A 12,722-nucleotide genomic window follows, 5' to 3' on the forward strand; every position below is an offset into this window, starting at 1 on the left:
CTGAAAAGAAATCAGGGTTTGTTTTTCAAACTCATATTTTCACGATGTTATTTATTATTTTATAAACATCACAGTTTCAAGCTAGATATTTAGCTTTAAAGTAAGTATTTAGCTTCAAGCAAAGTATTTAGCTTGCCAACTTCAAATTTGGCTTTCTAATTCAATAATTAGCCTAGAGCTAAATAGCTAGCTGCAAATTAAATACTTAGTTTGCATATGTTGCTGCTAATTAAATATTTAGTTAAATATTTTGCTTCAAATAAAACATTTACATGGCTAACTAAAAAAATTGATTTCCAAAGTAAACATTTATCTGGCTAATTAAATTTTTCATTTGACATTCATAAATTAATGAACATGGTAAAAATAAGACTGAAAAATCGTATGGTTGGCTAAAATAGCTGAAGTTATTGTTGATTCTTGACCAAACTTTACAAACAATATCCCATAACAGTACATTCCTTTAGTAAAGGCATAATCTACATTTAATGGCAGTTACGCATGTGTAATTTTTAAAATATTTAATGTGCTATGTACAAAATATATGTAAATCTTTTTAACGTAAAATCAAATAATTCTGTAGTGGAACTAGTATGGTTGAATGTATGCCTTCTACATAGATTGTTGGTTTTACAGAAAAGAAAAAGGGGAAAAAAACCTCTGTTAATTGTTTACATGTTCATTTTATTGGTATAGTTTATATTACATCCATTTATTGGCAGCTCAGTTTCTCGCTACAAACAAAACTTATTATATAAGTTGATATAATAAAGAACTTGACCTGGAGGGAATTCAATAATCACCCATCCGATTGGGGTGAAGGTGGTGCATGTTAAACCATTTTTACCGCCGTTAGTCTGACCTCGGTGGTCGGGTCTCTGACGACTTAAGCAGGATTGTGACATAGCTAAGAAGAATCTTTCTTTGTTTGTGGTGAGTTTTTTATAATGAAATGAACCTGTGTCAGAATCTGCAACTGATGACATCTTTGTAATATTCTGAAGAAATTAAAATAATAATAATAATAAACATTCAGGTCTCTGGAAAACTGTTGATGTCTGTTAATGGCTCATAACTATCTGTTGATGTTACCTGTAGCTTCATAATAATGACAATAATGATCACTTGTAAAGACACTTCCGGCTGATCAGTAAAATAAAAGCACTTACTGTTCCTTTAATTCAGAAGTTCGAGACTCATTCATGTACTTCCCACACTTTGTCTCGTTCATTATGATGTAATGTATACCTTAGATTTTTAGCATTTATTCAAAACTGAGAACAAAGTTTTTAAATATGGAAACAGAAAATGATTTTCCACTATTTATATATATGTACTGCTCAAAAAAATAAAGGGAACACTCAAACAACACAATATAACTCCAAGTAAATCAAACTTCTGTGAAAACAAACTGTCCACTTAGACAGCAACACTGATTGACAATCAATATCACCTCCTCTTGTGCAAATGGAATAGACATCATGTGGAAATTATTTTCATATTTATTTCATTCATTCAGATCTAGGATGTGTTATTTGAGTGTTCCCTTTATTTTTTTGAGCAGTGTATATATATGAAGTTAGACATAAACATGTTAATTGCAGTTTGATTCATTTCTGTTAATGTCTTTGACTTTATGTAAGTGTTGGGTTTCTTCCATCCTCTCTCAGTTTTCATTCTCACACACGCAAACAGAATACAAATTATTTCTTTAAAAATTAGATACGTAACTAAGACTATATTTTGGGAGACATCTTTTGTTGCATTTAGTTATTTAATTTATACATTAAACATGCATGTGCATTCTGACACTTAACATCAGCGGTAAAGTAAATATATTTCCGTTTTCAACTCATTTGTTTAAATTTGCTCGCTTTGGTAAATAAATCCACCTTTTTTTAGGTAGTCATAGTTGAAGTCTAGTGTTGTTACTCTGAAACTGAATGACATATTTGGTAAAAATGACTTAGTAAGACAGAAAAAATTAAGAACTTAGAACTTGAACTTAACACTTGATTATGACTTTGCACCTGAATGTCTTTACTTGGGACTTCGCTTGAGACTTGCGACTCATAATGATTTGATCTAACCTCTGCTGTCAGTAGCTGTGTTTCCATTGAAAATAAAATTGTGTAAATTGAAATAACTAAATGTATCTAATGGATACAAATACTTCTTGAAGAAGCTATCAGGAAATATTCAAGTGGCTGAAGTAGCAGCACAGAAAGGAGTTGACAACAGGCTATTAAAGCAAAGGATCCCAACATTTTCCCCTACTGGATCATTTTAGTCATATTAAAAGGAGACCTACCATATCACTCTTCATGGAACGTGTGAATGTGTGAATATGTAACAAAGCACAGGAAATGTAAAATCTCGTACAGGCCTGGAGACAATGGTGTGGATCTGTGGAGAGGTTACAATATGCCAGCCATGTGTGGACAAACGTTGCTCCAGTGTTCAGACACATTTCAAAACTGATATTGACAAATCATAACGTTTACATTAACATAAATATGAAGGTCTGGAGTCAATTTCACTCTCATTGGCTGGAAAGTGAAAAAAAAACTTTTCCAAAACAATCATCTGAGGTTAAATGAATAAAAGAATGCTCATCATAGTATATTGTCATTGATCTGATCACTTGTCTCTTCGTGTCGTTCAGTTTGTGGTTTCTCTTGTCTCTCTGATTGGATCATTTCTGGATCCAGTAGACTCTTCATCATCTTGGCACTCCCCTTCTTGATTTTGTTGTGATTGGTTATCCAACGTCTTGTCAGTGTCCTCTTTCGGCCCCTCAGCTCCTTCCACCTGTGTCACCTGGCAGTCTCTAATGTCTTCCATCTCCATCATGTCATCCTTGTCTTGACCTGGATATGATCTGGTTTCTCCTCCTGAGGTTTCCTTTCTCTGAGTCTGAGATACACCAATAAAAATCTGTTCTTGCTTTCTAAAGGTGGGGTTTGTTTCCTCTCTCTCTGATTTAAATCCATCTTGGGAACTCTTCAACCTCTGGTTTGATGAGGAGGCTTCTTCTTTGTCCACCATAGTGACCACAGAGAACTCCCTCTTGCTGTCAGGACTGGCTTTAACAATTGTTACACTAGTTACTCTCCCTTCTTGAAGTGAGGACGAGGACAACGGGCTGGGAGGCGTCAAAGGTAAATTGCTCAGTCTGTCGTTTAAAACCTGCTCAAACGAAGAGCCTAGATCTCCTGCTGCAACTGGAGACAGTTTGGATGTCCTTAGGATTCCAGGTCTTTTTATTTCTATCTTTTCTTCAATCTGTCCTTCTAGCTTGTGTTCCTTTGTGGAATAAGAACTTGGAAATATGTCTTCATGGGTTGTAGATCTCACAGAAGTCAAACTTTCTGACTTTAGGGTTGAACGGGGTGAGGCTGCAGTTGGAGAAGAACATGGGGCAAGTGATGCTAATGGTTTGCTCTTGCTAGCCTCTGTTAAGTTTCCTAAGCTGCTTTTGGGGCTTGGTGACTCTGCCAGGGATGAGGTTGGCGTTTTTAATGATGAGACAGATGAAAAAGTCTTGGCTTGGAAGGAAGATGCAGGAGATGAACCCAAGCTTATCAAAGCAAGGCCTCTGCTGGCAGCTGGTTCTGGATCTGGGCTGGAACATGGGTCAGAGGAAACTCTGGCAGTCGTAAGGTCTTTGTTCAAATGGGACTGACCAGTGGGCATAACAGAGGTGAAACCTGGGATTGGTGCAGGTATGGCGTCAACGGGGGTTGAGGTCTGAAGTGGTCCAGGATCTTCAATCTTGAATATTTTATTGTCGACATCTACAGATTTCCCAGGTGAAACAGGCAGGGAGGAAGGAGCAGAGGCTCCTGCAGCCATTTTTCCTTGCAGGCCAAGCCTGGAACTTTCCTGGGAACCAGAGTTAGAGTTGGAGGATTTTTTGAGAATAGAAGTTATACCTTCATGCTGAGCTGATGTAGACTCAGTATTCAGCTTGGCAGCAGCTTTAGTATCATGTTCTGGATTAGCCTCTACACTCACTGCCTGGACTGATTCCTCCAGCACAACAGGTGGCTGTTGAACAGCAAATCTAATCCCCCCAGTGTCTCTATCTACCCTGTCTTTTACTCTCAAACCTAAAGGATCACTGCCCCGCCTCAGCCCAAATATGGTCACACTCTTCTTCCTTTTCCCCACATTTGCAGCAACACCATTGGCACCATCTGAAGGCGGTTGGACTTCCTTAAACATATTCTTCAGATTGTACCCGTCCTCCTTTCTCTCCTCACTATCTTGGGACTGGTCCAGCTGGTCCCCCGAAAAAGCCAATAGGTTAGGACTTCCATGGAGCTTCTTGTCAGAGTGTGTCACCCGAAATCTGGGGAGATAATGACAGAGAGAACAATGTTTCACTTTACAGCTCTTCATACGTTGAACTTGACAAAATGGCTAAAGTTTGTCTTACTACCTTCCAACGGAGAAGACAGTCTGCTCTCTGGGTCGTTGTTTGAAGCGGGGTGTCCTGCTCTGTCTGCGGCCCCTCTTCGCTTTGACCTGGGCGCAGAGGAGGCAGGAGTTGAGGTCGGTTCCTGAGTGGACTGTATGGAGATGGGGAGGAATGCCACCAATGGACTCCTTACGCAACCTGGATGTCAACATGCAAGATTATTGGTGTGTGATTTCAGAATTACTTCTTTTCATGATAGTTTGGCCTAAAATACTCCAAATGCCTGTGATTGTTATGGACAGCAAAGTCAAAGATCCAATATATGCATTTAGACAAACAGAAACAAGTAAAGTGGTGATCCTGTTACACTTCAGTTTGTTATGCAAACCTGGAGCCTTGGTCCTTGTTTGGAAAAACATAGTTAGATTTTCATCTTTCGGATGTAATCCCCAGATCAATCACATATCTGCTCTTTCCTTTTACACCTCACAGAAGTTTATGTTTTTATTATTTCATGTATTCCAGACAACTTGAAAGACTTGATGAAGATGTTTTTTTGTGAATTTTTTGGTAGAAACATTACAGGGAGGACATGACTGGTGACAAAAAATTATCTGATTTCATGCTTGACTGGGAATGGTCTGGTGTCTAAGCTGTAGCAGGTCATCTAACAATATGGCAGTCTTTGGTGTTCAAGTTGCTGCTGAGTGAAGAACACAATTTTTAGTATCAATGTGAACTTTCAAAACTGAGCGTTTATTCTACTGTGTTTATTATCCACAGTTCCATTATAATGAGTTGCTCTCTAGAGTGCTGTTGTGTCATTAACAGATCTCAAACTATCAATTAAATGAATTTGAAAAATTGTTCATCATCATTTTAAAGAAAGCCTGCTGCCATGTGCTCAGTGCTGGGTTTGTGTGTAGTCCTACCGTGGATCATGGCGCACACAGACGTTATGGTTTCCCAGCATCTCATTGAAGGCCTCCATGTTGGCTGCAGTATACAAGATCACAAATCCACTGACTTAAATGACTTTCCTGACAAATTCTGAGAAAATCACCCAAATGGTAATGGGATACACACGTCTGATCAGAAAAGAGCCATTTGAAATAAATCAACACCAGCATCACAGCATGGAATAATAAATTCAGTTTAGCAACATTCAAACTTTTGTCACCTTCATTTTCCATGATGCATTTAAGAATCTGCTCCACGGTGTCCTGGTTCTCATCGTTCTCATCTGAAAACAACAAAACAAGACATGAACAAATTAAAACAAGAATCCTTTCAGGCACCTAGGAATACAACCACTTACTGCCTGAGGGAGTGCAGTCTATGCAAAATATGTTTAAAGTAATGATTAGGTGTTTGAGCAGAACCTCTCTGCTATCTGGGTGAGTGTATGTGTTTGTTTACATGTGTAGAAAAATGTTCTTACATGTGCAGCAGCATCAGAGCAATGCATGTTTGTGTTTGAAAGGACTCTTCAAAGACAGCCGGGTTTCATGCAGAGTGTTTGAGTATTGTGGAAAATAAATCGAATCTGTTTGGAACAGATCAGGCTTGAGACTCTGGCAAATAGCAAAGAGCAAAATTCTTTCATTTCTGTCGTTTGCAAACAGAGAACACAAAGTAACCACAGCATAGCAGCTGTACCTACAATGAGTTCTGACTTGGAGCTGCAAGCTGTCACAATATATAGGATTCTTTACACAACATGGTCACTCCCTGGTCAGACTCAATTCCAGTTGAACAGGTTTACTGCACAGTCAGTAGCCACAGGATGAACAGGATGCATCTCTCCTTACTGAAAGGTCAGTTAATTATTTAGATGATGAACATCTTCTTGTTCAAAATATGGGAGTTTCCAAAAATCAGTATGCTAATGGAACAATTTTCCATATCAAAAACATTGTCAGACATTGTACGTACTCTGAGCTTGTGACATTCAATGGAGAAATTTGTTAGACCTTAGGGCTTATTCCATCTCACTGTATTTACCTAAACTGTCTGTTGTTATCTGTTAAACTCTGGCGCTTTGCTTTGGTACATTAGTCCACTGATGAATGGACTAATGTGTTGAGACATTTGTCCACTCATCAGTCTGCTGCAACTGCTGCAGAGAGAGGTCAGCAGGAAACCTATCTGACTGGGTCTTTGCCTACATACTTTATCAGACTGAACAATACTAATGTTAAATGACTAAAATAATTACATAAATTTGTTAAAAGAAATAATGACACAATTTTTACTTCACAGTATGACTCAGGAGGTTTTGTGAGTGAGACGGAGAAAAAAACACGACAAGAAATAAACAGATTCAGAACCAGCTGTGCTCAAAACACTTAAAATGTCATTATGCTGCTGTCATTGTATGGCACCGTCGACACTCACCGACCGGGCTGGTGCAACAATGTCTGAAATACTTTCAACTTTTATTGCAGTAGAAGAACAGCCAACCAAATAATTTGGAAAAATCTAATTCTTAATTTTAGTCCATTTGTTCAGCGTGGAAAAGATTCCATATTTAGGCCCTTTGCACAGATCCCATGTATATTTAACACTCTTTCATCTTCTGCTGCTATTTTAATATTGCAAGTAAACAAAATGAGCATATTTGTAACATCATAGTTTTACCTTTGCTAAGCAAAAGAAGTCTTTCATAATGAGACTCAACGCTCACAAAAAAGTTTATTATTCTATAAGAATTATTCAAAGTCCCAAACAGATATTTAGCTTTCAACACTAAAGTGTCCATAAACTGAATGTTTGGATTTTTTTTTTTTTTTTTTTTTTTTTTTTTTTTTACATTTTCCAGTGCCAAATGTTATTACACCTGTAAAAATTAAACAAATGAATCTTTTGATGGAAGTGTCATATCAAAATCTATTATTAACATTTTCATCATCACTGCCACCAAATCTGAAGCCTGGTGAACTTAAACTACTAAGATTATTCATATTTGCTTTTAATTTGCTATTTATTGTTAAAGTAACTTAATTTGGTTAAAAATATTGTAAGTAGTGTTTGACACTGGAAAAATTGAAGTTGGAAGCGTGGCGTGCTTATTGTCCGTAAACAAAATAATAAAAACAGAATATAATTTTTTTTGGAGTTGTTTTCAACGATGAGACCCTTAATATATCTGAGCAGTTTTTACCAGCAGGAACTCAGAACATTAAACTGCTGAAAACTTGGAAACAAGCCTCTGAGCTGAGTGGAAGCCAGTCAGTGATGGAAACTATATTTTCATTTATCTACATTTCTGAAAGTACAGACTTGTTAGCGACCAAATAAAACAGAATAAACTAAAACACTCTGTGTGTACTGCATGTATGTTTTGCTAAATGCCCTGCACCTTTAGCTGATTACACCAAGAAAATGTCTAATAACACAAGAAATCACTTCGGAAACATTACAACAAAATTAAAAACTGACTCCTCCTTTTGTCTTCACTAACCATCTTCGTCTTCCTTAAGCTTGTCCTCTTCATCCTCCAGGTCTCCGGTTCGGCAGTGGTAGCCCTTCTTCTTCAGCAGGTGGCAGATAAGGAAGCCCAGCAGACCCGTCAAGAAGAAGAGGAAGACCACTAGAAAAATAATGTAGGATTGGGGGTGCTCCACCGCCCCAGAAGCTGCTAGTTTAGTCATAATGCGGCTGAAACCTGAGAGGGAGACAGAGGTCATAGGTCAGTGCTGCCTCTGTCAGCTCTGTCATGGCTGCTGTGAGTAAAAGAACAACATGGTTATGAAAGTTAATCATAGAAACGGCCATTGAATACAAACTGAGAATAAAGGCCAAATGATTGAAACAACACAGCTTTGATTTTTATTAGAATCAACATATAATTAAAAATAAGATTCTGTACATTTCATCTGATCAAGTGCTGTTATAGCTGCTGAGAAGCAGTCAGTCTGTGTGTGGAATGAAACTGCAGTGGATCTTTAAACTGTCATGATGTCGCAATGTAAAATGGACACTATAATAAATCTTTTTTACATGGTGAATGGTAAATGGTTTTCCACTTGTAAATATTTGAGAGCTATTGCATAAACTACATTAGAAAAACAGGAATAACTTACCTATTTGTAATTCCAGCATAACATAAATTAAACCTGCATTCAGCATGAATGGGAACATTTAAACTCTACCCAATAGGGCTAACCAAGGATCCAAAACATGTACTTGATCCAACATGTACTATACGGCCTATTCAAACATAAAAACGCTAAGTCTCCTGGAGGAAGTGAGATGTTATTTCCACTTTTCTTGTTTTGGTCCTGATTTATTTAAATTTCAAATTCACATTCATCTTTCAATCACCTCTCATAGAACCAGGGGAACTGATCTTATTTATAGAAGTTTGAAAATTATCTCCAAGATTCAGTCGCAAAAGTAGCTGCAGTCATTCAGCTAGATTTGTTATCAGAAGCCACACCTATTTTAATAAATCCCAGCCACACCAAATTTTATACACATATACAGCCAATTCTGAAATAAACCATTAACAATCCCTCTTATGTACATGCTTTGATCCTTGGACTGATATCCCGAGTTGATGTTTCTTGTTTGTGAAAATTACTTGAGACTATATAGAAAATATGCATTATGAGACAGTCATAACAGAAGCTAAACAACAGAAATAGTTGACATTTAACCCAGGTAATAGTTTGTTACAGGTTAATAAAGGCCCACTCTGTCTAAAAGAATGTTTCTCCATAAAGAATAAGGCTTGCTGGAACTTTTTTTGGGGAAGGAATTTCTAAAAATATCTTTAGTCACACTAGATCTGCTATTGGTCAAATTCAGGAACTATTACACCTGGATCACAGTCCCAAGATAAGAGAAGTAACCCAACCTCAACCCCTACCCTCATGTTTTTGCATAAGCCAACAAACAGACGAACCTTACCGGTTTTACAGCCTGTCAGCAGCCGACACGCAGCACGTCAGCATGGTCACTGGAAAACAGGCCAAAAACAACATAGCAGAAAATCCAGTAAGATATGGTCGGTGCCGAAAGTCCAACTGTTTGCATCGGATAAAAACCCAGAGCCAGAAATGGAGCCGTGTGCCCCACCAGCCAGGACTCCCCCTCAGCCACACCTTCTCTCTGCCCCACATATGGAGACACAAGGACAGAGAGGAGAGAAAATAATAGCCATCACTGGAAAAGATGTCGTTAATAAACAGAACAAAATTCATGTAGTCCTGAAATAAGATTAAACCGAAACACACTCCTATTTGCTGCTCACAGACACATTATTACAGCATCACACACCTGATATCAGTAAATATCATTACATATGTAAATATAGATAATAAACATGCAGAGCAAAGGTGCTCACAACGTAGAGGAGTCAACATGCAAGAGCTTATCGTTGTTGTCCTCTCCGCCTCTTATCTGCTTTAACAACAGCCCTCACACACACACACGCACACACACACATGCACAGTCATTTATCTACACTTGTTCCTTCTAAAATGTCCTCAGGGTGGCTGAACAGTGATAGCTCATATCATCAGCAACCAGCTCTGCACATCCTCCACAAGACTGTTGAATAATGACCATTTGCTCACCATGTGCTGAAAGTTTGGAATTTTGTTAAAAATATGTGTGCTGATATTCAATATTAGTAAAACAGTAAAACGCTGACTCCTATTTTTTTTTTACCTGCCTGCAGTTAGCCGCAGGTGAGCTTGGACAAGCTGCCTATCCATCCATACAGCCAACACAGAAACACAACTGACCTCACGCACACAAAAATGTCAAAAATACAGAAAGAGGGAGAGAGAGAGAAACATGTTTGATCTTTTCACTATGTTGCTTTTTGGGGGATATTTTTATTATGCAAGGATTTCAATTCAATTTCATGGAAGTGACATGTGAACCAAAAAACAAGTTAGCTTGGAGGAGACAAGCTGCCGAAATACAGTCATAGTATTTCATCATTTATATATATATTTATTTCATTATGTCATTATCCTATGATAAATGTCATTATCATAGGATAATGACATTTATCCTGTGTGTCAGTGTTTTCTCAGGCTGGAGGACCTTCACCTTCCCTCCTCTCCACTGTTGTAACCTCACTCTCTAGACTCTCATTGCTGGGACTGATTTTACATTTTTCCTGTCACAATCTTCTCTTGTGGTTCCTGCTTCAGCTTACTGAGTTTTGTGGTGAAATATTTTTTCTATGAGATCTTCAACAATTGAACAATCACTGGATTACATATGACTCACTGAGGCGCCGCAACCGATGACCTGTTAGATGCTGACAACAACAACGTTAGCTCTTGGTTTAGCTTCATATTGAAGATCAATCGAATTCCTAGTTCACAATTATTTAGTTGACTTTGAAATGCAGTAGATCTGATTTTAACATAGAAGCTGCAAATTGACTTTATTTCCTATGAGGCATTGGTAAGTTTATACATAGTCCTAATATTAAACCAGGGAAAACTGTCTGGACTAAAATTGGTTCGTAAAAATTCATAAGGTCCACCATAAAGTCTGTAATACATGTAAAAGTGCCAGAAGTCATAAAAGCGTCCAGCTCCAATTTGACTTTATTAAATAAAGATTTACATGGTGATTTATACTTTGTTTCCATCTACTGGTGGATGGAAAAAACACCAATTAAAACTAAAATGTCACTGAACATTTGAGCTGCAAAGGCTAAGCACTGACAACAGGAAGCTGTCTGGTTGGGTTTCATAAGAGGAAATTTGGCCGTTGTTCAGCACAAATTGTGATTTCCAACAAGAACTATGAACTCTCATAAACCGGCTGTGGCTTTGTGACTGAACTGAGGAGAAACAGAGCTGGCAAAAAGAGGAACAGTCTCATGTGTGTTTGAAGATGAAGTCATTAAATCTACAGCAATGATAACACAACCTGCCTCACATGAAAATGCTGAGCAGAAGCATAGGGGTGTGCAGTTCATCCACTGCAGATTATGTGTCTGTAATTAGGATCCCAGATCATTCTCCTCTTTTAATTGGGTCTTCATTTTACATCTAAACCTTCCGCTCATAAACCAAACGTTAGCCGGATGCCTGTGGATCATGCAGACATTATGCAGATAGATATTTCAACCCCTAATGCTCAGTGAACTTTAACTCTGGGAGCAGTATGGATAACTCTACACTGATCACAAATTAAAACACAGCTTCACTGGACCAAGATTAGAACCTAACTAAACATGGACTGCAGTTTTGAAAGATTCTATGAACAGAGTTTAGGATTCGTAAAGCTTATTTTTGTCAAATAGTGAAAACTATTTTTCTCAGAAACATGAGAACCTTTTTCGTCCTGTGGCCTGGACGTATCATGACATGTTAGATACTGACTTGTGCTTGATGCATTCAAATGACCCTTCTCAACCACAGTGAAGTCATTTCCTGTTTTCCCTGAGGCAGTTAAAATGACACAAAACTGCCCAACATTTGGTTTCAAAAGCATTACATTAAAACACAGCACAGCGTCACTGACTCTGGCTGTTCTTCAGCCAGAGAAGGAAAAATATACTTTAAATGAGGGAAATTATGGGAAAATTTATGTCCATGTAAACACTGAATACATACTGTAGTTTACATGTACAGTATTTGTACTGTTTAGTGAGTCAGTCGATTGTCGATTGTCTCGATTGTGTCGATTGTCTCATAAGCAGGGACAAGATGAGTGTTTTGAATGCTTTGTGTGAAAAGTGAAGCGTCAGCAGAGGAACAGCTGTAATCTTCTGTCGGTGTGATTGGAGTCTTCTCTTCTTTCTCACAATGTTTCAACCAATTCAATGAGAAAACATTCATCAGTTTTGATCATCACACTGTTTCTGATCTTATTTTGTATCACAATAAGAATACTTTAAAATGTCAGAGTGTAATGACATGGTAATACCAGCTCAGTTTAGGTAGGCAAGCCAAAAATTGGAACTAGAACTTTCTGCAGGTCTTTCAGTGTGTCAACCTCTGGGTATTTCTGTGTTGTGTTTCAGTCAGTTTTGTGGAAACGTTCAGTTCTCGTAATCTCTTTCCTCGTGTCCCACTGATTCATGGTCCATGTATAGAACTGCATCCTGTGTGCTCTCGCTCTGACAGTTAACGCTTATGGTGTGAGATCATTTTGATCTGTTGGAAGCTTTTTGCAAACAATGCCTCAAACTAAAGGATGGAAAACCAGACCAGGTCATCTTTTCAGGTTTATCACTAATTGGTGACCAAAATGAATGCAGAAATGAAATCCAAATTTGCTTCAGCAAGGTTATTCATTTAAGACTTTGAACACTCAGGCA

At 37.9% G+C, this 12,722-nt stretch overlaps 2 protein-coding genes across 2 annotated transcripts in view; one reads left to right on the forward strand and one right to left on the reverse strand.

The window, feature by feature from the left end:
• Positions 1 to 8,013, forward strand: part of LOC129353856 (F-BAR and double SH3 domains protein 1-like) — a 32,724-nt gene extending 24,711 nt beyond the window's left edge. Inside the window, exon 22 of the mRNA XM_055023326.1 lies at positions 7,927 to 8,013. The gene's annotated coding sequence lies outside the window, so the exon portion shown is untranslated. The remainder of the gene's footprint in view (positions 1 to 7,926) is intronic.
• Positions 664 to 9,319, reverse strand: rell2 (RELT like 2). The gene is made up of 5 exons (XM_055023325.1): positions 7,887 to 9,319; positions 5,604 to 5,666; positions 5,356 to 5,419; positions 4,445 to 4,621; positions 664 to 4,354 (listed from the first exon to the last, which is right to left on the reverse strand). The coding sequence occupies exons 1-5, from the start codon at positions 8,110 to 8,112 to the stop codon at positions 2,662 to 2,664; spliced, it is 2,223 nt and encodes a 740-aa protein (XP_054879300.1). The 5' UTR covers positions 8,113 to 9,319; the 3' UTR covers positions 664 to 2,661.
• Between the last annotated feature and the right edge of the window lie 3,403 nt (positions 9,320 to 12,722).

This window comes from Poeciliopsis prolifica, unplaced genomic scaffold, assembly GCF_027474105.1.
Source record: "Poeciliopsis prolifica strain line A6 unplaced genomic scaffold, Auburn_PproV2 SCAFFOLD098, whole genome shotgun sequence".
NCBI lineage: Eukaryota > Metazoa > Chordata > Actinopteri > Cyprinodontiformes > Poeciliidae > Poeciliopsis > Poeciliopsis prolifica.

What these genes read in the sequence shown, in the direction of transcription:
- rell2 (XM_055023325.1), bottom strand. Translation starts at nt 8,112, where the DNA reads ATGACCTCTGTCTCCCTCTCAGGTTTCAGCCGCATTATGACTAAACTA. An exon ending in GCTTAAGGAAGACGAAGATG is followed by an intron (nt 5,667 to 7,886) that starts GTTAGTGAAGAC and finishes TGTTGTTTTCAG; the next exon opens with ATGAGAACGATGAGAACCAG. An exon ending in ATGCATCATGGAAAATGAAG is followed by an intron (nt 5,420 to 5,603) that starts GTGACAAAAGTT and finishes TGTATACTGCAG; the next exon opens with CCAACATGGAGGCCTTCAAT.